The sequence below is a fragment of the Psittacula echo genome (assembly GCF_963264785.1).
Source record: "Psittacula echo genome assembly, chromosome: 7".
Taxonomy (NCBI): Eukaryota; Metazoa; Chordata; class Aves; order Psittaciformes; family Psittacidae; genus Psittacula; species Psittacula echo.
In genome coordinates this window covers 6,361,575-6,389,268 of record NC_137740.1, presented here as the reverse complement: position 1 = coordinate 6,389,268, position 27,694 = coordinate 6,361,575, and the positions used below count along the sequence as shown (strand labels likewise).

The 27,694-nt window shown below is 46.3% G+C and overlaps 3 protein-coding genes across 4 annotated transcripts; 1 reads left to right on the top strand and 2 right to left on the bottom strand.

Annotated features, from left to right (window-relative positions):
* Positions 1 to 3,187: 3,187 nt before the first annotated feature.
* On the bottom strand, positions 3,188 to 7,373 carry LDLRAD1 (low density lipoprotein receptor class A domain containing 1; the record flags this gene model as incomplete). Its single annotated transcript, XM_080623270.1, has 6 exons — positions 3,188 to 3,333; positions 4,120 to 4,248; positions 4,744 to 4,881; positions 5,276 to 5,407; positions 6,919 to 6,973; positions 7,353 to 7,373. 6 exons carry the CDS (start codon positions 7,371 to 7,373, stop codon positions 3,188 to 3,190), a joined length of 621 nt encoding a protein of 206 aa, XP_080479396.1.
* A 4,132-nt stretch (positions 7,374 to 11,505) lies between these two features.
* Positions 11,506 to 20,608, bottom strand: TMEM59 (transmembrane protein 59). 2 transcript variants are annotated; one of them, XM_080623161.1, is made up of 8 exons: positions 20,395 to 20,608; positions 17,536 to 17,641; positions 15,043 to 15,137; positions 14,685 to 14,837; positions 14,334 to 14,418; positions 13,932 to 14,016; positions 13,071 to 13,179; positions 11,506 to 12,453 (listed from the first exon to the last, which is right to left on the bottom strand). In XM_080623161.1, exons 1-8 carry the CDS (start codon positions 20,593 to 20,595, stop codon positions 12,298 to 12,300), a joined length of 990 nt encoding a protein of 329 aa, XP_080479287.1. In that variant the 5' UTR covers positions 20,596 to 20,608; the 3' UTR covers positions 11,506 to 12,297. The 2 variants fall into 2 exon arrangements, with proteins under 2 accessions (XP_080479287.1, XP_080479288.1); XM_080623162.1 differs by having other exon boundaries at positions 13,932 to 14,013.
* A 164-nt stretch (positions 20,609 to 20,772) lies between these two features.
* On the top strand, positions 20,773 to 26,900 carry TCEANC2 (transcription elongation factor A N-terminal and central domain containing 2). The gene is made up of 4 exons (XM_080623625.1): positions 20,773 to 20,892; positions 22,351 to 22,492; positions 23,807 to 24,000; positions 25,851 to 26,900. Exons 1-4 carry the CDS (start codon positions 20,791 to 20,793, stop codon positions 26,037 to 26,039), a joined length of 627 nt encoding a protein of 208 aa, XP_080479751.1. The 5' UTR covers positions 20,773 to 20,790; the 3' UTR covers positions 26,040 to 26,900.
* Positions 26,901 to 27,694: the final 794 nt, after the last annotated feature.

The window sequence follows — 27,694 nt, the reverse complement described above, 5'->3', positions numbered from 1 at the left end:
AAAAAAAGGACTACACGCAAACAAAACACTCAGATTTGCATTCCAGCCCTACATTTTTTCCCCAGAAACAAGTCTATTAATAGCTTCCACTGACAACTGCATCAGCTCTCTGCAGAGACAAATAATGGCACTAGTAGTGACTTAGCAAAACAGCCTCTCAATGAGAAGGAAGATGCATGTGGCCCTCGAGCATAACCCTCCTCTTGCAGCCGGCTTGTGGTTCCAAAGCCAACCCCTTTCGCTAGCCCGTCCACCACTGTAGAGATCTGCTAATCAGACCATGGAGAGATGCACGTCTCACAGTCGTACACTCCATTTCACATCAAGTAAAGCAGCTGGGAGCAGACGCCTTGAGCTGGAAAACAAGCACATTGTGATTTGACATGAACAGTCTGCCCAGTTCGCAGGCTTGTTAGTAAAACAATACAGAACATCCTCCCTTTTCAGAAGAGGTGCTCTAGAGCACTGGGTTTCTTCTGTTCCTCACCCCTGGTAGAGTTACTCCTTTCCTTAGGTTTCTTGCTGACCAGCAGCCTTCCTCTTTGAAACACATCACTGTATAACTTTCATTCTAGGAAGACTTAGACACATTTACTGTGGCCTCAACCTCCTGACCTCTGTGTATTGCTCTCTGTAAGGCACTGAGCCCCTGCTGACCAGGAGCAAGGCAGTACGTAAGAAAATTACAGGAGGGGACTCACGCTGTGGCAGACAGGCTCAATCTATCAAACTCCCTGCTGCATCCCTGCCTGTTTCCAGGCTGGCTTCTGTATCTTGCTGCCCATGGACTGCTGCTGCTTCCCATGTCTCTCTCAGGTAGTCTCTTCACAGGCATAAATGCAGAGCAGGATGAGTCCCTGCTTCCTCTCTCCTAACCTGAGGCCATTAATCACAACCCTGGCCTCTCAGGAGCACTCACTGTGAAGTGATACAGGGATGTCAGCCTGAGAGCAACCCTGGGGCTCTACCCTGCAGGCACCAGCTCCTCTGACACCAGTAGAACTTTACTGGCTATCCTAGCTGCAGAGATCCCATTCCTGACCCCATTTCTTTGGGTTCAGTTCAATTACAAAGCTGAAAGATAGCAGAAAAGGAGGTGACTGTGTTTGGTTTCCTCCTTGCAGTCAGGAATATCCTCCACGTGCCCTAAGCCTGCCTCTGTTTCCACACCTTCCTGGTGAAGGAGAGAAGAGGTGGCACAATAACCTTCCCTGCCTTAAGCCAGATATTTGCCTTCTTTATCATGTCTCACAATAAAGTAAGAATTCCCAGACCCCAACATCATCCCCATCCAGCCAAGGTAAGCCACCACTTGACCTCTGCTGTGATGAAGCTCCACATAGCAAGCACAAGGACTTGACTCCCCATGCTTACATGTTGCATGTCCCAGCCCTTTCCTTTTCACCCTCGGGAACATCTTAGAACTTGGCAATGACCAACAAATACTGGGCTGGGAGAATACAGCAGTTGCCATATGGATCAGCCTAACCAGCATCCTCTTCCCAACCACAGCAAACACTGGAGGATTTAGAAAGTCATGGCTATCTTTGTATCTTTGATACAAAGCATAGGGGATTTTACCAATCATACTGGCTGGGCCTTATGCTATAGAAGCATGCAGCATCATAGCCCACCTGCCCCTACCAATGTAGAGAGCTTATTGCACATCCTCCCACTTCAAAGCCAAGGAGCAGGCAAACAGTCCATGCCTCAACTCAATCTGAATCAGAGAGCAGCTCTTCTTCCTCAGAGTGCTTGAACCAGCAGCTCTGCCCCTGAATTCCCCCCCCCGAGCTCCTCTTTGGGTTATTAAATGTGGCTTTAAGGATTTCCCATAGTACCAGTTCCATAATGCAGAGATTCGCCATCTCATTCCAGGTGAAGTATGAGTCAGAACACTGTAAAGCTATTTTTAAAAGGTCTCTTATCTACAGCTGCATCCCAGTGACAAATCAGAACATTCACCATTGATACCGGTCACGGGGACCTGCAGAGCTGCAGGTCACAGGACAGAGGGGAAATGAGTGAATGGGGGGTTATTTTTAAAGATCCATGACCTGGGATGGTGATGGGGAAAAAGCTCCCTTGGTGTTTGTGTGGGGCCTGGAAAGGTAAATGCGCTCACTGTAAATACAGGGTTTTCTCAGAGATGATGTTTCAGACACAGATGAGGTTGTCAAAGGAGCAGAGAAAGACTTTCCTTACATTTCAGTGGCACATCCACATCTATATCCTTGCAGGTTTGGCTGCCTGATCCTGCTTTGCTGGCACAGGAACCAAACAAGCCACGCACAGCTCCCAGTGTCATCCCGCTCTACCCTGGGAGCAGCACTTGGTTTTCTCCTGGTCTCTGCTCCGAGACTGTGACTTTTTCCCCTTCCTTTCTTTGCCAACTCCAGTGCAAACGCATCCCAGCCCAGGCTGTTCTCACCCTGCTAAGCTGCTGCTCCAAAACAGCACAGCCCCAAGAAATGCATTTTACATACGTGCTGGTTCCTGCCCTGGCTTGCAGGTACAGCTACACCAGGACACTGATTTATCCCCACAGACCCTGAAACCTCTGCAGCTTTCCTTGCCATGACACTCGTGTTGGCCTTCACAGTTTGAGAAGAGCACAGGAGGTGGGCTCTGCAGCAGCTCCCCACGGTGCCATCCTCAGCACAGCGTTCCCAAGGAAGCATCCTGGGAGCACCAATGCAGATCCTTCAGAGCTGCTGCTGAAACCATCTGCAGACGTGCTTTGAACACAAGCACAAGCAGCTCCTGCCCGTGAGGATCAGAAGTGTTGAAGATGTGTTGAAGGGAAGTGCTAACCCAAGGGCTAGAAAGGCTCACCTCACCCAGCTCCTCAATGTACCTTCATGTGGCTGCCTGCAAAGGCACCAGCGTGTCCATACAGGAGAAGCTCCTTGCGCTGGGCTGTCCAGACACAGCATCTGTGTTGGCAATAGCAGGTAAACAGTCTCCAGAGCTGGCACAGAACCCATCGAGCCAATGCTGCAAGAAGTGCTGTGCCCACGAGGAAAGGACTCACCCTCACATGACAGGAGGCCCTTGAGGGTATCCTGCAGCCAGCATTTAGCCTGCAGCAGGGGCTGCCATAGCATTTCATCCCTGTTAAGTGTCATTGCGCTGCTATTGAGGATTTGCTTGGTTGGAGCTTCCCAAGCAGGAGGACACCAAGGCGTCACGGTGTGCAGACGTACTCATCGGACCAGTCCAGGCAGTGCTGGATGCCGTCCCGACACAGCCTCCGGGGGATGCAGGAGCAGTACTCATAGAGCACAGGGCTGCAGCTCCACCAGTCCGATCCGCACAGGGGGCAGGCGGCCACTGGGAGGGATGGGAAACAGGGAACAGGAATGAACAGGAATGCTTCTGCTGCACTGACCCCTTCCCTCCCTCCTTACACTGGTAGCCACCCTTCCAACCCCTGCAGCTACTGAAGAGCCGCTGGTGATAACACTGCTACTGTGAACCCACCAAAGTGGACACTTGCTTGTTGCTATTGTGGGAGACAACCGTGGAGCATGACAATACAAGACAACCTTCATGGCAGAGGTGCCATCCTGGGAGGAACAGCTAGCTGTAATGGATTTCTGTTGAGCAAGCTACTCTAGGGAAAGCTGCTGATGGCTCAGAACCAGGGGGTGACTTAGGAACAAACCTGCTGCTCATTTGACCAAGAGAAGGATCCAGGTTGTTGGCTTTGAAGCTGCTGAGGCACGCTCAGTCCCCCCAGCTCACCCATGTACCCATCTCCTGAGCAGTAACTAAAGGCCAGTTTGAACGGTCACTGCTGCCTACAGCTGCTCATCGTGATGAAACTGCTCCATGCTCAGCAAGCCACAGAAGAGGAGTGACTTTTGGGACTGGGAACAAAGCATGGAGCCTTTCCCCTTTCGATTGCCACCAGGGTTTGACACAGAGCTCTTGGCGGCTGATGGGATGGAGCCCTCATGGTTCATACATCCTATCCTGGCTATTTTGTGCTTTAGCAATGGGTGCCAGCCTCCGGGTGTTTCCAGCAGCCCCAGTGAGCACCCCACCTGTACAACCCATCTCAATCCATCAGCAGCAGAGACCTTTGCCCCAACAGAAGCCAGACGAGAGACTCACAGCTCCCAATCTCATCAGAGCAGTCTCCACAGTCGTTCATCCCATTACACCTCTGGTCGCCATAGATCCAGTACTTGGGGTTACTGCAGCGGAAAACCAGGTATCCCGGCAGGCTGTGGGGCAAGTCACCTGCGAGGGACACACAGGACATGGATGCACCGGCTGACATGGGGACAGCATGGTGACAACATGCTGACATCAGAGGGGGCAGTCAGTCCTTCCCTTCTGCGGTGTCCAGGTGTGAATGACACCAGAGATGGGAAAACTGTGGCTGGGGAGGGAAAGGGACACTGCGGCTGGGCTGGAAGCAGAGTCTCGGTGCCCCAGGGTAATTGGACAAGAAATGAACCCTGTAGGCAAACAGCTTAACCAATGGGGGAGAACTGCACCATGGGTTAATAGGATTCAAAAGGGAAGATCAGAAGAGCTTGAAGGGCAATTCCCGGCATTCCCTCTAGGATTTGGGCAGTGCCACCTCTCAGCATTTGCCCTGCAAAGGACCTACCAGGTTTATCGGCTCACGTACGCAGCCAGAATCACAGAGCAGGGTGAGAGGGACAGCGGCTGCTCTGCCTCACAGCAGGAACACCAGCACGGGGATACAGTCACAACAGAGCCACTCACCACAGAGCTTCTGCTGCTCATCCTCCCCGTTCCTGCAGTTGCTGGCTCTGTCACAGACGTGGCTGGCAGGGATGCAGGTAGCTCTGTCATCACACAAGAAGCCTGTCCGGTTGTTGGAGGCTGCACAGAAGCGGGTCACTGAAGGGAAGGCAAGAAATACTTTATTTCCCATCATTTTCGTGGGGTGATCGAGGGGAAAAAAAGGGGGATTTCTGAAATATATTTGTTGTTCTGGAAATAAACAGGAGCCAGGGTTAATCTGTGGCTGGTTCATGGCAGAGTCTGAAAACAGTACCAGTCATCTGAAGTGCCACCCAGAGCTACCACAGCCCTATGGAGCAGGACAAAGGGCTGCTGGTGACTCAGGCTGTGCAATGCCAGCACAGCCCCACACCACCCTGCGAGTCCTTGTCCTTCCTCCAGGTCTGCATCGGCAAGCATCACTTCACAGTGATGGACATGAGGGCTCTTTCCATGCAACATCATTTTATGCCTCTCTTAACAAAGAAATAGCAGCTCTTGTGATACCAACCTGGTGCCCGTGGCCAGAGCCCCAAAACTACTGCCAAGCCCACGGTGGCAGCAAGGATGAGCAGTGCCACAGCAGAGATGCAGACGCACCTCTGTGTGCAGCCTGTGCAGGCACTGCATGGCCGGCAGCAGCCTGTTGGGAGGCAAGAGCAAGAGGTGAGGGGCTGGGGTTGGGTCCAACAGGGTCATTGGGAATAGCACAAAGCTATGAGGGTGGTGTTTCGGGGTTCTGGCAGGGGCTGCTGGGGTTTAGGGGTTGATAGCTGAGTTTTGATAGCCGGACTTCAAGATTAAACACCTCCTCCTAAAGAATCTTGATGCTTGCAGTGTGGAAGAGCCTGTGCTGCTGTTACGGAGCACTGGAACCAAACAGCACAAACACTGCTGCTGGAGCTCACCCAGTGCAGTTGGATGCAGCAGAGGTGAGAAGGCCAAGCCCCTGCCTGACCCAATGGGACAGCAATGCCCTTTTCAGCAGCCAAAACACAGGGCAGGTCAATGTAGGGCTGGGAAAGGGCCCTCCCAGAGCCCACAGCGAAACTCCAAGAGGTAAAATTCCATTTTACAGCATTTTGGGCTTTCTGCCCAACCAGGGCTCCAACACCCCCATAGAACAAGGCTGAAATAGCAGCTCAAACTGGTCAGAACAGGCCTAAAAGCAGCCCGTCCCCTCCCAAAGGGGTACAAAAGGCAGCCACCTTCCAGGAGCTCCGGCTCTCATAAATCAAACCAAATGCAAAAGCTAAAGGCCAAACCCGGAGTCATTACAACACAACAGCAGCACACACAAGGGCAACCCCAGGCAAGCTGCCCTAAACCAACCCTCTAAACCAACCAAGCTCTAAACCAAGTGTCGGTCTCTAAACCAACACTGTGCTCTCCTGCATTCCTTTGTATTTCCAGACTGGAAAGGGAAGGTTCAATGTGGTCTCCTGAGAAACACGGCTCAGTGAAGACAACCCTGCACGTAAAACTGGGTTTGGGCAGATCTGAACTCCAAGAGCTCTGATTGGAAAGGTAGAATTTGCCAGAGCTGTGCTTTGTCTTTACTGAGCGGCTGTGTTGTGCAAACACGAGTGAAGGTGCAGCCTTTGCTCAAGGATCCTGGCTGCAGTAACCACCATCTCCGTCATGCTTGAGCAGGAAATCAAGCACAGAACGTTTCGGCTTAGCAGAAAAGGGGTGAATTACAGCGTGTGTGCCTACAGCACAACACCTTCGGGCAGCAAGCACAACAGTTGCGAATAGAGGTGAGTATAATACAATGGCAGTGATGAAGTGTTGCTGCAACCTGATCTACAGGTTTGCTATTGATCCTGTTTCATCTCACCACCTCCTCCATAACACAGACAAAATTCACTGAAGTTTGGCTATTAAAACATATAGAAAGCCTATGGCAAGTTCACGCTGAGCCTGTGATAGACAAGGATTCCTTATCATGCTACTATAGCGTACAACTCCAGGCCAAAAGAGAACAGCTTAAGTTTATCAGTCTTTTAGCCTGGATGTTTCACTGCACAGAAAGGGGACAAAAATCAGCCTCAATAGGCCATAAATGCTGGTTGTATTTTACATTACATAGGTAGTTTCAATGGATTTATAATTTAATAATAGCAATGTTGAGCTCTGCATTTTGTTCATTACCTTTTTCTTCAGAGAAGGATTTTGTTGAACCCCAAGTAGCTACATCACCATTTCTCTAGAAGGAAAGGGACAAAAGACTGTTACTATGCAAGGAATGCCTTTCTAGTCCTCATACCATCTTACCCAGGAATATTTAATGTATTCCTTCTTTCACATACAAGTGAAAATTGCCTTGGTGGAAACTCAGAAATGGCCCTGATTTAGTTCAGAAATTGATCAATCAGATCACCTTTAAATCTCAGTTTCCCATCTGGAAAACAAACACTAATGCCCAGTCCAGCACCCTGTATCGATACTTCCCTTCTGTATCAGATTCAGTAGAAACAGCTCCCAGAAACCAGCAGTAAAGAGGTCAGACAAACGGCACTATCAAGAGCACAAGTACTTTAGGAAGCAGCTGCACCCAAGAGCTTTTCCAAAGGGAAGGACTGTACCTGAGGGTGAGTTTTGTTCATGCTTCCCAGAGCTACAGCCCTCAGGAGCCTCAAGGATCACAGAGAGTTTTCTGTACCTTAACATGAGTGGTGTTACCAGGATACAAACCCAACAGAGGTAGGAAAGCAAAGGGCGTGCAGGAGAGGATGGGGAAGGCTGCGCCAAGCCTGGGCTCCAGGCTCTGGTTGAAGTGGGGTTTTTGGTTTGCTTCTCATTCCTGCTGGGGATCCATTTTGGTTTCACAAGGGGGCATCAGGCAAAACATAAAGGACACAGATTGTGGATGCCGAGAATCCCACTGCTGTTCCTCACACCAGTTCGGGAGATGCGGGCTCACTCTTTGCTCGTAAGGCTGGTGCTGGTCAGAGAAAATCCTCCTTTCACAATGAAAGCCTGAGAGAAGAGCATCTGAACATTGAATGATAGAATGGTTAGGGGTGGGCACATTGAATGATAGAATGGTTAGGGGTGCGAACATTGATAGAATGGTTAGGGGTGGGAACATTGAATGATAAGAATGGTTAGGGGTGGAAAGAACCTTAAGATGATCCAGTTCCAATCCCCATCTTCAGCAAGGCTTCTTTCTCCCCACCTCTTTCCCAAGGCAATGCTGACCTCGAAGCAGCATCAGCCCAGGCTCACACAAGACGATGAGTCCTCAGCAGAGCTGTGCAGGATTCAACCATCTGGAACAGCTCCCCTGCCTGGCAATGAGCACAGGCATTAATAAATCCTCCAGGGATCCTCTCTTTTACTTGCATACGTGAATTTGCAGGCCTGCAGTAATTCCTTAGCAGCTCAGTCCATAGCTAACATGAACTTAAAAATAGGCTGCAGCCTTCTGAACTGGCTGCAGGGCTCAGCACAGCACACGCACGGCAGTTCTGCAGCTTCAAGGATAAAATGATGTGAGCAGGCAGCTCTGTCAAGGGGGTGGGAGGGAGAAAAAGCACGGGTTTGAGGAGCCTGTGTTGCTCTTGCTTGCAGGAGGGTCCACAGGTCTCAAGTGCCTCCCAATTGTTGCCACCTAAAAGATCACAATTACTCCTCAAGCACTAGCAAAACTAGCTTACCAGGGCTTCATAGAGGAGCTGGCAGCTATATTGCATGTAAGTTGGCCTTGAGACAGCTGCTTTGAATTGATTCAAAGGACCACATTATGCCTGGAATGGAGGAACAATCACAGCTACTTCCCTCTCCATCCCCACACAAACTGATTCTCAGTTTCATTGAGTTAATACATGCTCCTTGACAAGGGCACCTACCTACCCTGCACTCCCCTCTTCAGACCAAATGGTCTTTTAGGAGCTCCTCCTTCAGCATGGCAACACCAATTTCTCCAAAGCAGAAGCTTCTCACATGAATCCATCACTAAAACTCTCCCATTTCAAAGGTAATTTTGGGAGAAAACACCAAACACCAAGTAGCAAACAGTCTGCAAGCATGGACACTTGCTACAACATGGAAGAAGGGACAGATGAAGGGTTAAAACCTGTGCACCTTGAATTCTAGGTCTCTTGAAATAGAAAGGTTTTGGTTCTAATCTTGATACACAAGGACTTCAGAAGGCTTATTAAGTGATGGTGAGCCTGCTAAGAGTCCCATTTAAAAGTCAGGCCAGGCAAATGTTCGTGTCTGCCATCTATCACCATCTGTTTTCTACACCGAGATTATCAAGCTCAGCTGTAGCCAGCCAGGCAGTTGGGTTTTAGCGCCATTACCCCACATCAAAGACAGAAGTTCATATAGTTCAGAACAATGAGGCCCTGAGAATGAGATAACAAACGCAAACCCTTCTGTAACCAAAGTAATGAAAGAAATCATTGCCAAAGACCTGAGAAGCTGAAGAGGAGACACAGATCAAGCTATTCGGTATGACAGGAGACTACTGCCAATACTAGCACCTAAAGAAAACCCCAATCCTCCCCCATGTACCATGGCTGTTTCTGCCTGCAATGCATTGCACACACTTGAGAGGGCTGCCTCTGTGTCAAGACGATTCCATTTCAGATCTGACACAAGTTCAGTTGCACACACGCCTAAAAAGAATATGAAATGCTTCCCCCCTGCAATCTCAATAATTTCAAGCCCTTCATTTAAACAGTGGTCTTAAGCAGAGATCAAACCCCAACTGCAGCGCCTGCAAATGAAGATGTTAGGAAGTCATTTAATAACAAATGAGTGGGACAGGCCGGTTTGCAAAGCCAAATGCCAAGACAGCTTAAATAGTCCATTTAGGTTAGAAATCTTGGGAAACAGCTCAATCACTGCAGCCTCGCTGGTATCTGATTTCACCGAGGGAAGATGGCAAGAGCTTACACGTACAACACCGAACGAATTCTTCAGGCTCTGGCTGGCTCTGAAAGCAGAAGTGCCAAGTGACAGATTGCCACAGGCACAGTTTCCTGTGACCTAACAGCGTCACAGAATCACTGGCTTCACCGCACAGATCATTTGGCTGAAATGTCATTAAACAGAGAACAAAAGGCAAAACACGTAAAACTTGAGTGTTCTTCCTTGGTGGTAGGCAGATACAACGCCAAATGGAAGCAGAAGTTGTTGAAGTCAAAGCTAGGAGTGTAAGCAACGAAGTCAAACCTTTTGGAAGGGAAAGCTTTGTGAAATCAAGTCATCAACACAAGTGAGGTTGTAACTGCACACACTTGAAACAGGCAAATAGCCATGTTTTCGTGAAGCTGTAATACTCCCTCTGCAACTACGTGTAATAGTAAAGGAAAACATTTATACAGGCTTGAAAACATGTCTATGATAGCTCCTCAGTTAGAAAAACTGGGATTGACAAAGTCTCTTCTGGAAAGGCAATCCCAAACAACACAGCGCTAAGGAGACAGGCAACAACTGCTGAAATAAAGCCCATATTTACACAGTAATTGCTGAACATCCGTGGCACACATCACATCCGACGCTGCTCAAAGCAGAACACTGGCATGCTGCACCAAACCAGGGCTCTGCACTGAGCTTTCACTACTTGAGCAGAAATAGACGTCTTGGCTGAATCACTGCTGCAGAGAGAGGGATTTCCCACCCCTGCTATCATCCAAGTGAGCAGTGTTCCAAAACCACCATACCAGCAGTCACGCTCGAGACCTTTGCAATAATGCCATGGCACACACAAAGGTACCTGCCAGTGGCTGCTGGCACCCCCATTTCTGGGCCACCACATTGTCCCACTGAATAATTTACCATGAAGAGATTACCACTCATGTAAGACTTCAAATTGCAGTGTCTGCACGTTGATAGAAGCCTCCTTAAAACAAGCATTGCTCGGTGCTAACTCATTGACACAAAAACCATGGAGTGCTTCTGAGGGTTTCCAGCAGCACTGTGCAGGGCACTAATGCACATTCCTGCTTAATGGCCCTGCAAAGCTCCATCCTCAGTAGTTACACAACCACCAGCCAAATTAGGAATGACTACTGAACTAGTTTCAACAGTGAGGGAATGCACCACTGCATCCTCCAGGATCACAGAATCATACAATCATAGAACGGTTTGGGTTGGAAAAGACCTTAGGACCACCAAGTTCCACCCCCCTGCCATGGGCAGGGACACCTCACACTAGACCACGTCACCCAAGGCTCTGTCCAACCTGGCCTTGAACACCGCCAGGGATGGAGCATTCACTACTTCTATGGGCAACCCGTTCCAGTGCCTCATCACCCTCACAGTAAAGAACTTTATATCTAACCTGAACTGCCCCTATTTAAGTTTGAACCCATTTCCCCTTCAGTTCTCATCAGAATTCAAAACATGAAGATGTACTGCTTGAAGGTTTTTAAACCTTCAAGGGAGTTCTGTATAATCAGCAAAATACGATGAGTTAGAAGCCATGCATTCTAGCCAGCTTTCAGATACTTACAGAGACCTCAAAATAATTCACATGCACTCCCCAAATTGCTAGTACTTTAGGAACCAGCACACAGTGATCTCCTCAAGCAGTGAGCCACAAAAACTGTGTTAGAAATACAAGGGACATTGTTAGTAGTTGTGTTGGTGAATCATAGAGCAAAATCAGGTTACACCGCCATGAGAGGCACATTAACAGACAGGCTTTCATACTGAACATGTGCAGTCAATAATTCACCATAGCAAAAAGCTACATAGTCAACATCTTCTATACAGTCAATTTTATTTGTCTGTTCTCATTTCTCAGGAATCACCTTGCTTCTGGAAATGAAGTTACAAGACTGGAGCAGTTAACCAAGAATAGAATGAAGGATTTCTTCAGAAAACACAGGTGCTAACTTTACAAGCAATTTAAGACTTAAAGGCTAAAGTTTAACAAAGGAATTGACCATAGTATGTTCTCTGGGTGTGAAGGGATATGTCCATAGGTTTTAACAGAGTTCCATCTTTCACAAACCGAGTTCTAGCCTACAGCACCTCACAAATGTTTCCACCTTGGATATTGCTGCACTGTAGGGAAACAAATATATATATATTTCTATTTTTGGAGCCAGGGTTGTCTGTGCATGAACATGAACAAAAATTCAGCAGACAGTTTTATAGTATTTTCTTTTAACTACAACAGAAAGTGCAACACTAAAAAGGCATCTCCTGCCTATTTAAAATGTCTTATACCTTTACAAAGCTAACTCTGAATGTACACATTACATCCTAGAACACACAAACAGGTTGGAAAGTGTCATGGCAGATGTATGGAAAGCATGCTTACAGGTTCTGTAAGCACAAAGACACGCAGCAAACACCGGTGAAAAGTGACTAGGTCTGGAAACAAACAAATTCAAGATGTCTGAATCTTGACTACTAGCTGAAAACAAAATCCCATGACGTGTGTTGATTCTGTAACTTTATTTGCATTTAAAGATGGGCTGCTAAGCTTCTTATCTGAAGAACCACCACAATCAATCAGGAATTGCTAGCTCTGTTAGAATTAGTCTATTAGATCCAGTGGAGGCTTATTTAAATTGCTGATTGAGCCAGGTTGACTTTTGTAGGAAGAGGTCCTGCTTCTTCATGTTCCTCAGTCTTGCATCTAACCACAACGAGAGCAGACGATGGGTATCTGTTCAGTTTTTGTTCGTTCATGTATTCCAGATCTCCATAGATGCTCAGCTTCTGGAAGAGTGAAACAATTTAGTTTCAGACAAAGACTCTCCATACTGGGAATAAAATGCATTTCATTATACAACTTTATTCCTTGTTCTGATGGCTGCAGCCCTTCAATACAAGTGAACCCAGGCTTTCTCTACCATCTGAAATTCATGGCTAGCACAAGATTAGCATCCAAAAGAAACTATTAAATCTGCGAGAACAGTAGATACAGTGCCTGTGTAACACCAGTAACATGCTGTCACTTCTGTTCTCACTACTGATCCTCCTGGATTAAACCCATGCTGCCTTCCACCTACACCATCCGACCCTCAGTATAGCTTCATTCCTAGAGAAATCAAAAGCAGCCTCCATTTGTTAAGAGTAATCTGAAGGTTGTCGAGGGGAGAACGCTACAAACCAAAAGACATCTGTGCTGTCTGAGTAAGGCTCAAAGCCCCCTTCAGCCTCAGGAAGGAGCAAGAATTGCTCAGCTATAAAATCATCATTTAAATAACACACGAAGAAACACTCAACCTCTTCCTAGTTGAACCTCCCCAAATATTTCTTAGTCTCTAGCCAGGAACATAAAAGTAATATGATTCATAAAATAAAAACTATTGTAAGTTATAAAATAGCAGTACCTCAGATGGAACATACTGCTCTACAGCTGTAGCTACAGTTGCACAACAAATCCAGAGCAGCACCAACACTGACAGGACGAGCGTAGTGGTTAAAATCCAACTGGAATTTCTGAAATGGAAAGAATGTTACTAGATTTCATATACTGAATGCAAGACAATGGAGCCTCTCACAAGTTTGGCTCAACTTTGACTGCATTTCCTGCTGATTCATTAGCCTCTAGCTCTTCCAGCTACACAGCCACTTCAGGCCCCTGGGTACTCTAATGCCTATTTAGTATCTGACTTGAAAGACTTGCTGGATTCTTTTTATTGGGACCATTTAGCTTTAAACCCAGATTTTTCTGTTACATATTTGGCATGCAATTCACTGAGCCTTCATGTGTGAACTCTGAAAGAGAAAGTAATCAGAGCAAAGGAAAGAAGAATCAACATACTGATCTTCAGTAAAGCTTTAATAAAGACACACTGGGTATTTTCAGCCTGGAAATGAGACATAACAGTGGCTTTCCTATCAGACAAGCCCAAAGTAAAATGCAAGTGCTTTGCCCTGAAACATATCCAGACCTAAGAACAGGTAAAACAGTATTGATTAAACAGTTCACAGAACACACCCAAAAACCAGCACAGGAAATGTAATGTTCACTTGAAATGGAAAGGAGAATCAAAGCTGGCAGAATAGCCTGCAAACATCATGGGGCCAGCATGGAAAAGCAGCAGCAACAGACATGTAATTTTAACTGCTCTGCATCCTGAACCTAACAGACTTGTAGGACTTTGAGATCTTGCAACAGCGCCCCCATACACGCGGAGGAAAGGCCATTACCCTCCTTAGTAGGTACTGACATTCTAGAATATACATACATAGAGAGACACTTGAAAAAGCTGTCGTTTGCTCGCTCTTCAAAAAGCCCTTTGTACGTCTGCGAGCTTCCTGGACGTAGGTCTGCTGAAACACAGCAGCAGAAACAGCAGTCAGGAAAGCAGCAAGACAGGAGACCCAAACACCACACAGTTTGTCTCTACAGAGATCATAAAGGGAAGCTTTAAAAATGGCCCTAGCTTGTATGTTTCTATTTCCAGCAGAGGCTGCTTTCTACCACAGGCTTTGCTAAGTGTACACAGTACAGTCTGCATGGCAAAGAATTCTTCTATTTCAGCTTTCTAGAAAGTTAGCTTTCATGTGCCACCTGCAACTACTTTCCTGTTATTCTGCATGCAGGGAACATTTGCATCTGCTCTTCCAAAGCACAAAGAACAACTTACGAGATGTTTTACTCAGCGGCAAGGCTCCTCTTGTATCTCCAGTTTCCTGGTCAAGCTGTGGAACATACTGTACTTCTGGCTTTGACTAAAACAAAACCAGGAGTTAGGAGAAGATCCTGCTAGCAAGCTCCCACTGAGCTTTGTAATTTACAGACCTAATATTGAAGTTAACCTTGAGACATGCACCATACACCTAAGTTTGATCCCCTTCCCCCAGCTCTAAAGGCAGTGAAATACTAGCAAAAACTAAACACTTCTGATAGTGCTCTGTAATCTTTTGTGTGCCTGGAAGGAGCAGAGTGAAACATTTAGCAGCCAGGACACCTTAATCTCAATGAAAAAGGCAAGCACCTGGAATATGACAATTTTGCCGTCATCTGCTTGAAGGTAGAAAGTCCATGAGGAAGTTATGAAGCTCTGAGCTGAATCCATCATGTCACTCCAGAATGATCTCACCAGTGTCAGTGGAAAGAGGAGATGAATTCTTGGCATCAGGGACATTAACTGCAAGCACAACATTCAACGGTTTTCCATTTGGTTTCATATGAAAAGGACAGAAATGCTGTTCTTGCTCACCCGTTACCCCATTATCTAGATTGCAGTCCCTAGGAACATTTGTTTTCCATTTGAAGAAATTTTGAAGAGAGAAGACACACACACTGAACAGAAAACAAGTAGGTGGTATTTGAAAAACATGTCATCTACTTACTTGTTCTTGCCTTAATTCAGCAAATGGCAATTGGTTCTGGCATCCAAGATGGCAAGCATATTGTTCATCAGATTGGGAGTATGCTTCAGTACAGGCTGCAAGGAAGAATTTCCCCAAATGAGAAGATAAATTCTGCATTTTAGTTAAGAAAACATTTTCAGTGTAAGTTGGATCAGAAACAAACCAGCAGTTGAAAGACTGACAATCCCATTTGCAGGGAAAGATGCGGCAATCACTCCAAGGGTAGCATTTGCTCTGAGGTCTAATGGAGGTTAAGGAATCAGAGCTTTGACAGATGATGTGGTTGAAATCTGAATGCAGTCACAGCAACTGATCAGAAACATTACCCTAGCCAAACTCAGGGATGCAGGTTTTCATTGATCCTCTCACGGCCCCTATTTTTTTTTCCTCTACATAGCACGTAAAATATGATGTTTTACCTCAGAGAACAGAGATGGAATCCTAAAAAGAACAGAGGGACCATCAGTCCATTAAATCCCTTTGAAGTAACAGCAGTAGTCATGGCATGACAGGAAAATCAGAGGAGCATTTTCCTGCAAGTGTGATGAGTACAGAAACTGCACTGGAAGTACGATGGAGTCATTTTTCAATGAAGAATTAAGTCAACTCTTTGTTTTACAGACAGCTTCTATTAGTTGTGCACTAGAGATCATAAAGACCACAGAGAAATCAGGCAGACAATACATGGGCACAGCTCTTCCCTAAAACTAAAGTGGACAATGTTGCAGTTCTACCTGAACTAAAGAATCAAATCAAGCAGCAATACAGAGGACAGCAGCACTCCCCATTTTCTGCAGGAACAGACCATTATAAGGACTAAAAAGCTGGCAGGAAGCGTGGCATCAGCCACTGAACATCTGAGTGTTCAGCTCCTAGCACCTGAACAGTGATTCTGTGGTAAAAGGGCTACCAAACTAGTGTTTGTAGGCATATAGAAGCATCAGAAGACAGAATTGAGCAGATCAGCCAAGATGTATCTTGCCAAGCACAGAATATTTAGTCAGGGCATCAACCAACAGATTACAGAACATAAGCCAGCAAAAGACAACAGCTTCAGGAAGGAGAGTTAAACCAGGAAGTAAGCAACTGTTCAATTACCTCTACATGTGGTCTATTGCTACATCACCCTTTTTTTATGGCACTCTTTCATGTGTGGTTTGACAACCAGACTGACATGATGTATCACAGCTATACATGGTGTATGACAGACTAGAGCATTAGCCCATTTCTAGAGTATTTAATCCAGTTCTGTAGCACGTTAGCATCTCTGCATGTCAGGCTTTCTACTTCCCTACCTTCTATCAGCTCTCTGAGCCAGCCACCACCCCTCTTGTTTTTATGAGCTACTGGCAGGACTCCTTTTGAGTCCTGGCTTAGTTCTTAATTGTATTGGAAATGTTGACAGACAGCTCCTACCTTTCCTGCTTTGGGTGGTTATGTCCCACTTAATCTCTGAATAAAACTGAATCAGCTGCCTGGATGAAAGTTTTACACAATTCCAACCCCAATATCACAGTATCACACAGTATCACAGTATGTTAGAGATTGGAAGGGACCTCAAAAGATCATCTAGTCCAATCCCCCTGCCAGAGCAGGAACACCTAGATAAGGTTACATAGGAATGTGTCCAGGCGGGTTTTGAATGTCTCCAGAGAAGGAGACTCCACAACCTCCCTGGGCAGCCTGTTCCAGTGTTCCGTCACCCTCACTGAGAAGAAGTTTCTTCTCAAGTTTAAGTGGAACCTCTTGTGTTCCAGTTTATACCCATTACCCCTTGTCCTATCATTGTTTGCCATTGAGAAGAGCCTGGCTCCATCCTCATGACACTCCCCCTTTATATATTTATATACAATATGGACTATAGGAAACATATTTAATTTTCACTATGAAATTTTTGCTCTAGCACAGATAATCTGAGAGAATTAGTCACTAGTATCTAGTAACGTATTTCAAACAAAACACACACCTTGCTCCCAAGAGTCTAGCTGTAGGTAAGGCTCAGGATGTAGCCTCAAACACAAGTTACAATGCATACAGCACATCAAGATCTGTGCTCTGAACAATTCACTTGTATAGAATTCTGCCAGGCATGGTAAATGGGACTGATTGCAACTTGGAATTATTAAAGTGTCCCTGTGACTGGATTTTTCCCCCCAACCATTTTGTATGACAAATTGTTTATAGTAAAATGAAGCATTGCTAATCTGTTTACGGAGAGTGATGATACTTAAGATCTTGCCAGGAAAACAGCAACACTAAGGCTTAGGTAAGGAGAAACTTGCAGAGAACAGAAAACTTTCCCTAAGAGTTGCTTGTCTTTTTTTTCACATCCCATATATAAAGTTTCAGAAGTTGTTAAACAAAACCAGAAAGCAACTGAAGTAATCCCACCAATATAACAACACCTTTTCCTGCTCCTCCCTCTGTTATGTGTCCACATTATGGGATGCTGAAGGAGGGCTGAAGTCTTACCTGAGTCACATTCCAGTTTGGTTCGATTTAAATCAATGCCATCATCCACAAATTGACAAATGGAAAACAGCCTGCAGCCTCGCTGGCACGCGTACAGCTCCTCTTCCTGGTGAGGCACAAGAACAGGTTTGTATCCCTCCATTCAAGAATAGATTGTCAGAAAACAAAGCATTTTTTTGGTTAAGTGCTATAAAAAGCCACCCACCAGAACACCATCCTCCTTCCTTCCACTAGACCTAGAAGCCAGCTAAACACAAGACTCTGGATGATCTGAAATAAAACCCCAGCTACAGCTCTTGAACACTAACACACACACTGATTTATTTCAGGGCTCTTTATTCTGTGGTGGGGCAAACCTGGAACAGCAAATTCTGGTTTGTAATTCCAGCCCTACAACTCACAAGCAAAGCTGCACTCTGTTTTTAAAGGGTTTCGTGTCAGAGCTACTGCTGTAAAAGATTTACTGATGTTTAACCCTACAAAGGTTAGATAGCTTCCATGTCAGAACTTAAACACTAGAACCCAACAGGAGAGGGCAAAAAAAGGGCTAATTTTGGCAGTGTACTACAAAGCATCTACGAAACTCTAATCAGAACTACAACAGAACTGCCAAAATAAGAGATCATTCTGACATGCTATCCCAGTTCCCTGGTTCACTGCTTACTTGCCAAACCAGTTCCACAAACACACGTTTATTATATTGAACTGAAGGGGAAAAGTTGTTCCTCACTGCAGCTATTAAAATTATGCCAATCTAGAAAGCCTACACCCACTATTTCTTCTGTCCACAATACAAAAGTGAGGAATGTGCACTTTTCACACACAGTGCTCTCCACATTGCAGAACTAAACACAACCCCTACTACATGATTGCTCCTACTTATGATCACATCCTGTCATGTATCAGACCCATCAAAACCACTAACATTTGCTGTACAGGTGGAAAACAGGCTCTGAATTAAGTTAACAAAACCCAAATATACCACACCTCACTGTATAACCTATTGTAAAGGACCTGGCCATTGTTTGTCTCTGAGAGCAAAAGTTCACGTGCTTTGAAGCACAAAGGTAGAAAACTGTGTACGTAAATTAAAACTTAACTCTAGCACCACTGACAAGGTGGCTGAGGTAGTTATGCTGTTGCAGAAAACATGGTTTGTTTCCAACCCTAACCACTCTATGATATCCAGGCAGAGTCAGCTTTAGCAGACAGATTTCCACAGCAGTGTTCCACAGAAGTCTCAATGAAGCCTGTCTTATTTTCCAATGACAACTAAACCAATTTCCTTCAATTCAGCTGGGAGCTTTGTGACAAACAGAAGAAACGCTACATGTAAAGGAAGAGTTGAGTGTCTTAATTCAACAGCTCCAGCAAAACACAGCAAAGAACTGAAATGTACAATGAAAAAGATCACAGAAATATCTGCCTGTCTCAAACAAGTCTTGTAACAGAAACAAGTGCATTGCAAAGAATCAGTATGGAAATATATTATGGTAATACTTAGTTCTAATTCCTCAGGTTTAGTTTGTTTTCTCCTCAATATCATCCCATGTAGGCACTGTATGTACATATGCCATAAGACCAGGTGTGAGTTTACTTGTATTCCACACAATTCCCTGCTACCCCTCTCTGTGGGGATACCGATACCAGCTACAGAGTCACAAAACCCAATTTAAGTTCCACATGGAAGCAGACAAAGTCCCATTCCCTTACATTGTGACCGATCTGCCTGGTGCCCTTGTGTGAAATCTCAAAGGTGGGGTGAGAGCTCCCATCGTTTAGAGCTGAACCTGCTACATTGCTACAGCTGATAATGAAGTACATTGACAAGAAGGAACCAGGAAAGACGACATTTTCAGTCCTACATTTTCCACACTCAAGCCAGCAGTTCAAAGCTGTATAACACCTGAACCAACAGCAAACTCTGGCGTATGAAATTACAGTCCCATTACACACTATTTCAGTATTTTATCATGAAATGAAAGAAAATCCATGCAAGCAAATCAAAACACAGGTTGTAGGTTCTGACAAGCTACTTGTTTATCATCATTTATGCTTTGTTCTTCAAGTGACACGCAGGTCCCCTGACTCAGGATCTCTGGCCTGTCATGAGCACAACACTGTTTTAGTTCCCCAGAATATGGGACCAGCCTAAGTTAAATTACAGCTGCCTCTTCTTACAGGAGTTAAAAAAGCAGCAAACCACACAGAACTGCCCAGCAGTAACAAAGCCATGCTTTTAAAGCTGAAATTCTTTTACAAGCTGCAGCCTAACCATCTATTTTCAAAATGAAGTGTATCTTTAGAGAAGCCACTGCATTCCCTACTTCGTGGGGACAAGAATGCACACAGATGAGACACACCATGGAAGAACAGCAGCAGGTTACTAACTGCACTTGAGCACTACAAGCATGAGCTTCTTCCATGGAGCACTAAAATGATTTGGGTTGGAGGCGACCTTAAAGCTCATCCAGTTCCAACCCCCATGCTACAGGCAGGGACACCTTCCACTAGAGCAGGTTGCTCCAAGCCCCTGTGTCCAACCTGGCCTTGAACACTGCCAGGGATGGGGCAGCCACAGCTTCTCTGGGCACCCTGTGCTTATTTAAAGACATCTCAACACTCCTTGAGAAAGGCACAGGGCTCAGAGAGGACTCCTGCGGAGGAATCCCAGGTATGTCCTGTCACTGTGGAGCACAACAGGGAAAAGACCCGGGATGGAGCTGCAGGGGTGGGTGGCAAAGAACAAGCCGGGGACCCGTTGCCCTAGGGAGTGAGAAGGGAAGCAGTGCTGAGCCCGGGAAGGGGCCTGGGAAAGGGCCCCCCCGCCGAGCGCAGTGAGGCAGGGCCCGCCCGTACCTTGGGGTAGGTGTGCAGGGAGTAGGTCAGCTGGCAGGCGCGGTGACACGACGCCGTGTTGCCCAGCACGGAGTCAAAAGCCTCGGACGAGGCAGCAGACAACGGCCCGACTTCTCGAGCGCTGCCGCCGGCACCCACCAGGAGCACCAGGAGCACCAGGGCAAGAGGCAGGCAGAGGAGGCCGTCCCGCCGCAGCGCCATCTTCCTCCTCCCTCAGGCCCGCACTGGCGGGGCGGGGCGCGGCGCTCTCACGAGACTAATCCCCACTAACTGCCGCGCGGGGCATGCTGGGAGTTGTAGTCCTCTCCGCGGCGCAGCCCCGGCTATCTCATAGAGCCTCACCGCCGGCGGGAACTACACGGCGGAACGGGAGGAGCGGCGGCTTCCGGGAGGAGCATGGATCGGTTCGTGGTGCGCAAGGCCCGCTGCCCGGAGAGCCCCCGCCGGGCCGGGTCGGCCCCCCGCGCGTACCGGCAGGCCACCCTCGAGTCCCTCAAGGCAGGTCACGGGCACTGGGTGGGGGGAAGCGGAAGGGGCAGCACGGCTCGTCCAGGCCTCACGGGCCTGGGCGGAGGTGTTCACCTCGCGGCACCGGGGCCCGCTGCTTTGGAGCCGCTGAGGCTTTCCCCAGCCTTGCTCTGTCCCCGCAAGGGTGGTGAGGGCACCCCAAGCAGCCTGAGGCACCTCGGGCTGGGGAGGGCTCTCTGCATGCGTGACGGCGGGAGGAACGTTTGGTTCAACATGGTTCCAGTTCACAGACATCTTCGTGGTGTTGAGATCATCCTCACAGGCAGCAGGGAAGTGAAGTTAGGAAAGGCTCTGCTGCACTGGAAGGGGTTTCCTAACCTGAGATGGGTTATGTATTGGCTCTTTAGCCAGGGGTGCTGAGGCGCTGGCACAGGGTGCCCAAAGAAGCTGTGGCTGCCCCATCCCTGGCAGTGTTCAAGGCCAGGTTGGACACAGGGGCTTGGAGCAAGCTGCTCTAGTGGAAGGGGTCCCTGCCCGTGGCAGGGGGTTGGAACTGGATGAACTTCAAGGTGCCTTCCAACATCAGTCAGGCTGGGATTGTATGATTCCTGCCCGATGGTCAGGGTGGGCACACAGTTCAAGTACAGCCAAATGACACCGCCAGCTTCAATACTGCTGGCTGGCTCACAGCTCTCCCCTTTGAGAAGGGCCCTTCAGTTGGTTCTGTGGTGGAACTGCGCAAGACTTGCGTATGAGCTGAGCCATCTCTTTGCAGAAACACAATAGGAAAGCACTTGTTGCACCAAAGAGCTTATTAATGTAAGGCACAAAGCAAAAGAATGGTGCATAGAGCACTCGGCTGATTCCGCTGCTGAATCTTTGTAAGATGACTCACATCTGAAATACAAGACCTTCAATGTCTCTGGCCACAAAATCACACAATGGTTTGCATTGGAAGGGACCTTAAAGATCTGTTCTGTCAAGGTCTGTGGCAGAAGCAGGGTGAAGAGCACTGCAAATGACAAGTGTACTTGGGTTTGTGTTCATGTTCCCTAATGCTTTGTTTCTGTCCCTGCTGGCATTATTTTAAACTCAAAGTCAATCGGAGCAGGATTCGGATCCTCACAGGCTGCTAAAGATAATTAACTGCCTCCTTCTTAATCCTTTTTTCTATTAAGAGACATTTATACAATGGACTCCTTAAATTCAGAACACTTCTAGCAGGCATTTGCAGTTACGTGCACTAAGTTTGGCAGACTAAGGTGAAGCATCTCACTTTGCTCCCGCATTACTTCACTCCTCATTTGCAGTAGGCTGCTAATCTTAAGTAAGTACCCATCATTCCAGGCCATCATGTATTCTGTACTCTGGTTCATGCCATAATCAATAATTCATGTGTTGATAACAGCCTCATTAGCTGAGATGAAGCCAGTGCCCTTATTTATAACAAGAAGATTCCACTTTCCTAATGGCTTTTCTCTTTTCCAGAGAGTTGTGGTCGTGGAAGACATAAAGCGATGGAAATCTATGCTTGAGCTTCCTGGGCAAACAAAAGAGAATCTGATCGAAGCTTTGGAGGAGCTGAAGAAGAAAATACCTTCCAAAGAAGTGTTACTTTCAACAAAAATAGGTACATTTTGCCTGATATAGACTGTGAATATTAGGCTGTCTTGTGTCTGCTTGGCTTGTCAGTACAGAAGAGACTAGCTTGCAGGCTTCCTCAGAAATGAGCATAGCTGCCAATAGGAAACTGTTGATACCCAGCCTGCAGTTCTCAGAGCTTGTACTGAAAAAGGCAGCTATCCTCAAATTCCCCCCTGCTTATTACCAAATACTGCATCATCCCTCCTGTGATCAGATGTTTGAAGAGCTCTTCTTGAGCACCTGCTTGTGTTATTCCTTTTCCTGCTACCCGAGTGCTCTCTTGCCATCCAGGATGCGGCTCATCTCTTTCACCTGCCTGAATCCTCTGAACATGGAAGAAATTCTCCTCATGTTGGCCCAGAACTGCTTGCTGCATCCACCCTGAGAAACCCCCAGCAGATGGGCAGCTCCATGCAAATGACACAGGCCAATGCCCGGCTCTTTTTCATGAGAGCTGGGGAAGGGTTAATGTGAAACCACACGGTCCCTGCCTTCCCTGTCTTGTGGAGAGCATCCTGGCATGAGAGACAGTCGTGCTGGCCTTTGCTTGCCGTTAGAGCAGCTGGATCTGTATTCAGAGAGCCCCCCCTTGCCTTAGAAAAGCAGATACGATCTGCCGCTTTCCCCATGCTTCTGAATTGTCCCTTCATTTGCTATACTCAGCTTATTCAGGCTTTTCCCGAGATTTTTCCCGGTGCTTGCCTGCATGCGGCAGGGCTCAAGAGCCTCCGAAGCCTAACAGTGACATCTCCTGGCCAACAGCGCTAGTGGTCAGAGAGAAGTACCCCGCTAAAAGAAGGTCCCTTTTGTTTCCTAAGAGGAAAGCCTCTTTTGCACTGGCAGGCGCTGTCGATAGGAAAGATTCTGCTTGGAGTCACCGTGGTGTTTGCATATTAAAATCGTTTCCTTTAAGGGTGTTTCAGTTTAAAACCAGCATTCTGTGTAGGCCAATCTTAACCACCTCTCATCAGATAATAGTATCTGTGTAGAAAAGTAACATAGCCCTGTATTATGTAAGTGCTGCTCCCCAGCTTGGTGACTTGGAAGGTAATTTTCACATGTATAGCTCAATTCCTTGCTAACTGCTTAAGCAAAAATCACTGCAGAAGTCAAGGAGTGAGAACTTCAGGCTTAATTCCTAAGAAGTCTATACTTACATTTGTGTCAATGCGCTGCTTGTTTTGCTGATACTGCTTGAATTCAAAACGTGTGTGGCTGCTTTAGCACCGATATGATATGACTGGTGTCCTTTCTGCTTTGCCCACCTCCCAGACCTGAAGGAGCTGTTGCTGTTTTCCAGGTCACACAGTGAATAAGATGCGCAGACATTCAGATCACGAGGTGGCCAGCCTTGCCAAAGAGATTTACACAGAGTGGAGAACTTTCATCAAAGACCATTCAAACAAGCCCTCAATAGAGGTCAGGAGCGATCCCAAGACTGAGGCTTTCAGAAAGAACGCACGGAAGCTGCTTTGTGAAGCCCTGGATCTAGAGGTAATGTTCAGATCTGTTTGTCTTGGGCTCAATGAGTTATTTCTTGTAGGAACAAGTTAAACAAACCTTTTTCAGCCATAGTTACTGAAAAGCTGGCCCTGCCTGCAAAGTGAGGACAAGACCAGATGATCTGTTCCTATTTCCAGTGATTTGCTGCATGTCCCTATTTATAAGTAGCTTTATTTTCAAGGTAGATCATTTTGAGGGGTTGCTAACCAAGTAAACATGCCAATTGTGAGGTGTATTTGCTCTCATTTACACAACCAGTCGGCAGAATAGTTGTGTATCTACTGCAGTTTGGATGTGCAAGAGAAGGAGGAAGTTAATAGAACATGAAGTTTTTCCAACTACTTAACAGCTGTGAAACCAACTCTGGGATCTTTTGGGTGTTTCATATTTCAGTAATTAAACATTTGTGAATTTAAATCTATTGCAAAAACAAAGAGGCAAGGTTGACAGTATATAAAGTGGTGATAAATACCAGATCCCGCAGGTATCTTTAAGTAAATGAACAGGGTTTTGCTGTAAGGCTTAATGACTAGTTTGCTTGGTCTATGAAATGCCATAATAATTATCCTTTTTAATTTATTCATTAATTATATTTTAAATGGCAAGTCAAGTGATAAGCACTCAAGAGTTTCAAAGCTGTGTGTTTGCTAGCTGTGAGAACAATCTCTCCAACTTTCAATCCATCCGGACTGAGGCAGCATGAAAGGATGGTTGGCTGTAGGAATGCCTCAGAAAGCTGGGAGCTCACCTTTGCCAGGCCATTGCAAGCTTAGTTCTTGGAAAGCACATCTATGCATTGTGATAAGGCTGGTGCTAAAGTCTTGAACTACAGGAACATAAAGGCTATGGTACCACCCTAGAATGAGTAGAGTTGGATAAAGCAGAATTGCTGCTGATCAGGACTTACCTGAAAGCATGACAAGGAAAAATGCCCTTCCAGCTTGCAGCTCCCACCAAAGGTGCAAGGGGAGCTTACAGCAGCAGATAGACAATATATATAGGAAGGGGGAGCCACAGAGGTCCAGCAAATGAGGAGCAGGAACACCTGTGAGGGTGACCAAAAAGGAGAAGGGAAGGTGGGGCTGAGTGGATCCAAAGGGCTTCTAGTGCTGCCCAGCAAAGGGGCAGTTTAGTCATGAGTAGCAAAGCCAAAGTGGGCAAAGGACTTGGAGGAATACTGCTTGGCATGCTTGAATCTCCTGCATGCAAAGCATGGGAGCTTCCCCATCACAAAAGGCTGAAGTGAAATTAAAACTACTTCTTGATGGGTGGGGGATTTTTTTCTGAGCTGTGCTAAATTACAGGTTTTGGCACATGTTGAAGCAATAACTGCATAATTAACATTTAGCAAATCCCTTTCTGCATTGTTAATTACACCTCCTTCTACACACAGAGAACCCACATTTCCCTTTATAGCACCAGGCAGAGTTGCCAAGTGTTTGGCATGTCTTAGAGTTGCTGTTGGAATCAAGTTTAAAATAGTATCCAAGGTACCTTATATCAGCAAGATCAAAAGTGAGCTTTATGGAGACAGTGGGACCTAGCTTGTAATTGCAGTTGAGCTTGATACCCAAAGCTAGTTGCTTCCTGTTGTGATGGCAAAGTACTGCCACCCAGCTGGAGATGTGGATATGTTCCCTGCCACTGACCACATTGCCTTGTCCCTTAATTGCTAGGGTGGAATTAAATTGCTCTTCCTGTTACACTTGTGATGGGAAGTAGATTTCCTTGAATCTAAGCTGATTAATGAAGAAACACTGAAAAGCACCAAACTCCCCCTTTCAATCAGTTGGTCTCCTTGTTAAATGTAAAGATCTAATTTTATACTTTGCTGTTTTCAGATTGATCACCCACTGGCTGAAAATATTGAGCGAGAAGCTTTTCACCTCTCTTCTCGTCTCATTAGCGCTCCGTATCGCAGGATGGTGCGAGCTCTTGTCTTCTCATTAAAGCACAAACCTGAAATCCAAGCAGAAGTCAAGGCTGGCACACTCACTGTCCCTGCGTTCGTGAAGAGCCATAAAAAGTGAGGTGGTGTGCTTGATCCTGAGTGAGAACTTCATGTGCCTACATCTCTGTTGTGGAACTAGGAGCCCTTTCTGTCGCGAGGGGAGTGCAGACAGTGCTGACAGTGTGACTCACAACCTGTTCATGTTCACATGAACAGGGCTGCTGAAGACAAGAACTACTAATGATGAAAGTGGTGCTGTAAGTCTGACTTGGGCTTGTTGCAAGGAAAGTTTGTTCTATTCTGTGTATTTCCCTGCTACAAAACCATTCTTGCTGACTCAACTCTTTCTCACTTCCACCCATTTGTCATACCTCAGTTTAGCTCCATCCCTCATGTGGATCTGCAGGTGTAATCAGCTGAATATAACGTAAAGGAGCAGCTCTGTGCTGTGCTGGTAGGAAATACTGGGAATTCAGGGTAATTGGTCCATGGGAAGGATTCCTAGTGGATAACTGCAAACTCCAGTTAACCCTAGATCAGCCACATCTGCTGTAGCTGGACCCTGCCAGTAGCAAGAGCTAACTGTTTTGCCAAGCTGGATGATTTCCCAAGTTGGGTGATTTCCCTTTGCTACATTCCAGAGTTGGATGCAGAATGGGTTTTGGTAACTTGCTATCCATTATTGTATAGGCTCAGTCATCCTGTTATTGTGGGCATTTTTAAGTCCCTGGAATGAAATCAACATACCCTGGAGTATAGGTGCTATCTAACGTGTCTGCTGTTTAACAAGCAGCTCACTCAGACTTCCATACCTCACTAATGATTTAAATGTGGTGCTTGTTCTTACTGTAATGTGAAAAAAAGGAACTTGAGATGAATTTTCTAAATAAAATAAGGTTATAAAAAATATAGTCCTTTGAAAGGCTTTTTTTCCCCCAAAAGCAGCATGGTTCAGAATGATTGGGTGAACAAATGTAAGCAAGAAACTATTGTTTAAATTTCTTCTAGTTATTAAAACCTGGAAATCTTGCCTCTCAGACTTGCTCTGATTTCTTTTGTGCCACAGGTGATCTTGTTCTCCATAAGCTATTATTAAGGCTGTGACAGGCATGGTGTTTCTCTGCTGTGAGGTAATAAAGTGCTCTCTGTTCTCTGTGTGTGTATGCACACAAGGGACCGGTCACAAACGTTTATCTCGGTTATCAGGGCAGACAGAAGAGAGTATGGGGATGAGTGAAAGCTGCCTATTCACCATCATAAGAAATGAAGTCTTAATATGCTCTAAGGAAGCATCTTATGATGGTTGTGGTTGGCAATCATGTCAGAAGAGTCACTTAAGGATGAATAACATAGTGGGAGAACTATGAATTGGTCTTTATTCAGACCTTCACCCTAACCCGTGACTGACTCATATGTGGACCTGCTAAATAGTTATTTCTTCTGTGGCCACTAGAAGCTAAAGAAACACCCAAAACTCACGTGAGGTGTTGAACTCCATAAATGGAATTAGACAATTGCAGGTTCTCTTAAAACCATCTAAACCCTGTTGTGTTTGCTTGGGCCAGTGCCAAAAAGACCATTTTGTCCTGTACGTATTGTGAAGGTATGTTCAAAGAGCTGGCTTCTCTGAACACAGCAGTGCTCTGGTGTGCAGACATTTCATCTGAGGAAAGTTAAGTGTGTTGGAGACAGTATGAGAGAGAAACTGGCAGATATATGGGAGGTGACTACATG

Excerpts from the sequence above, each read along its gene's own strand:
- TMEM59 (XM_080623161.1), bottom strand. The coding sequence starts at position 20,595 with ATGGCGCTGCGGCGGGACGGCCTCCTCTGCCTGCCTCTTGCCCTGGTG. Across the intron at positions 15,138-17,535 it reads CAAACTGGAATGTGACTCAG|CCTGTACTGAAGCATACTCC; the intron begins GTAAGACTTCAG and ends TCTTCCTTGCAG. Across the intron at positions 12,454-13,070 it reads AGCAGTATGTTCCATCTGAG|AAGCTGAGCATCTATGGAGA; the intron begins GTACTGCTATTT and ends TCACTCTTCCAG.
- TCEANC2 (XM_080623625.1), top strand. The coding sequence starts at position 20,791 with ATGGATCGGTTCGTGGTGCGCAAGGCCCGCTGCCCGGAGAGCCCCCGC. Across the intron at positions 22,493-23,806 it reads GTTACTTTCAACAAAAATAG|GTCACACAGTGAATAAGATG; the intron begins GTACATTTTGCC and ends GCTGTTTTCCAG. Across the intron at positions 24,001-25,850 it reads GTGAAGCCCTGGATCTAGAG|ATTGATCACCCACTGGCTGA; the intron begins GTAATGTTCAGA and ends TGCTGTTTTCAG.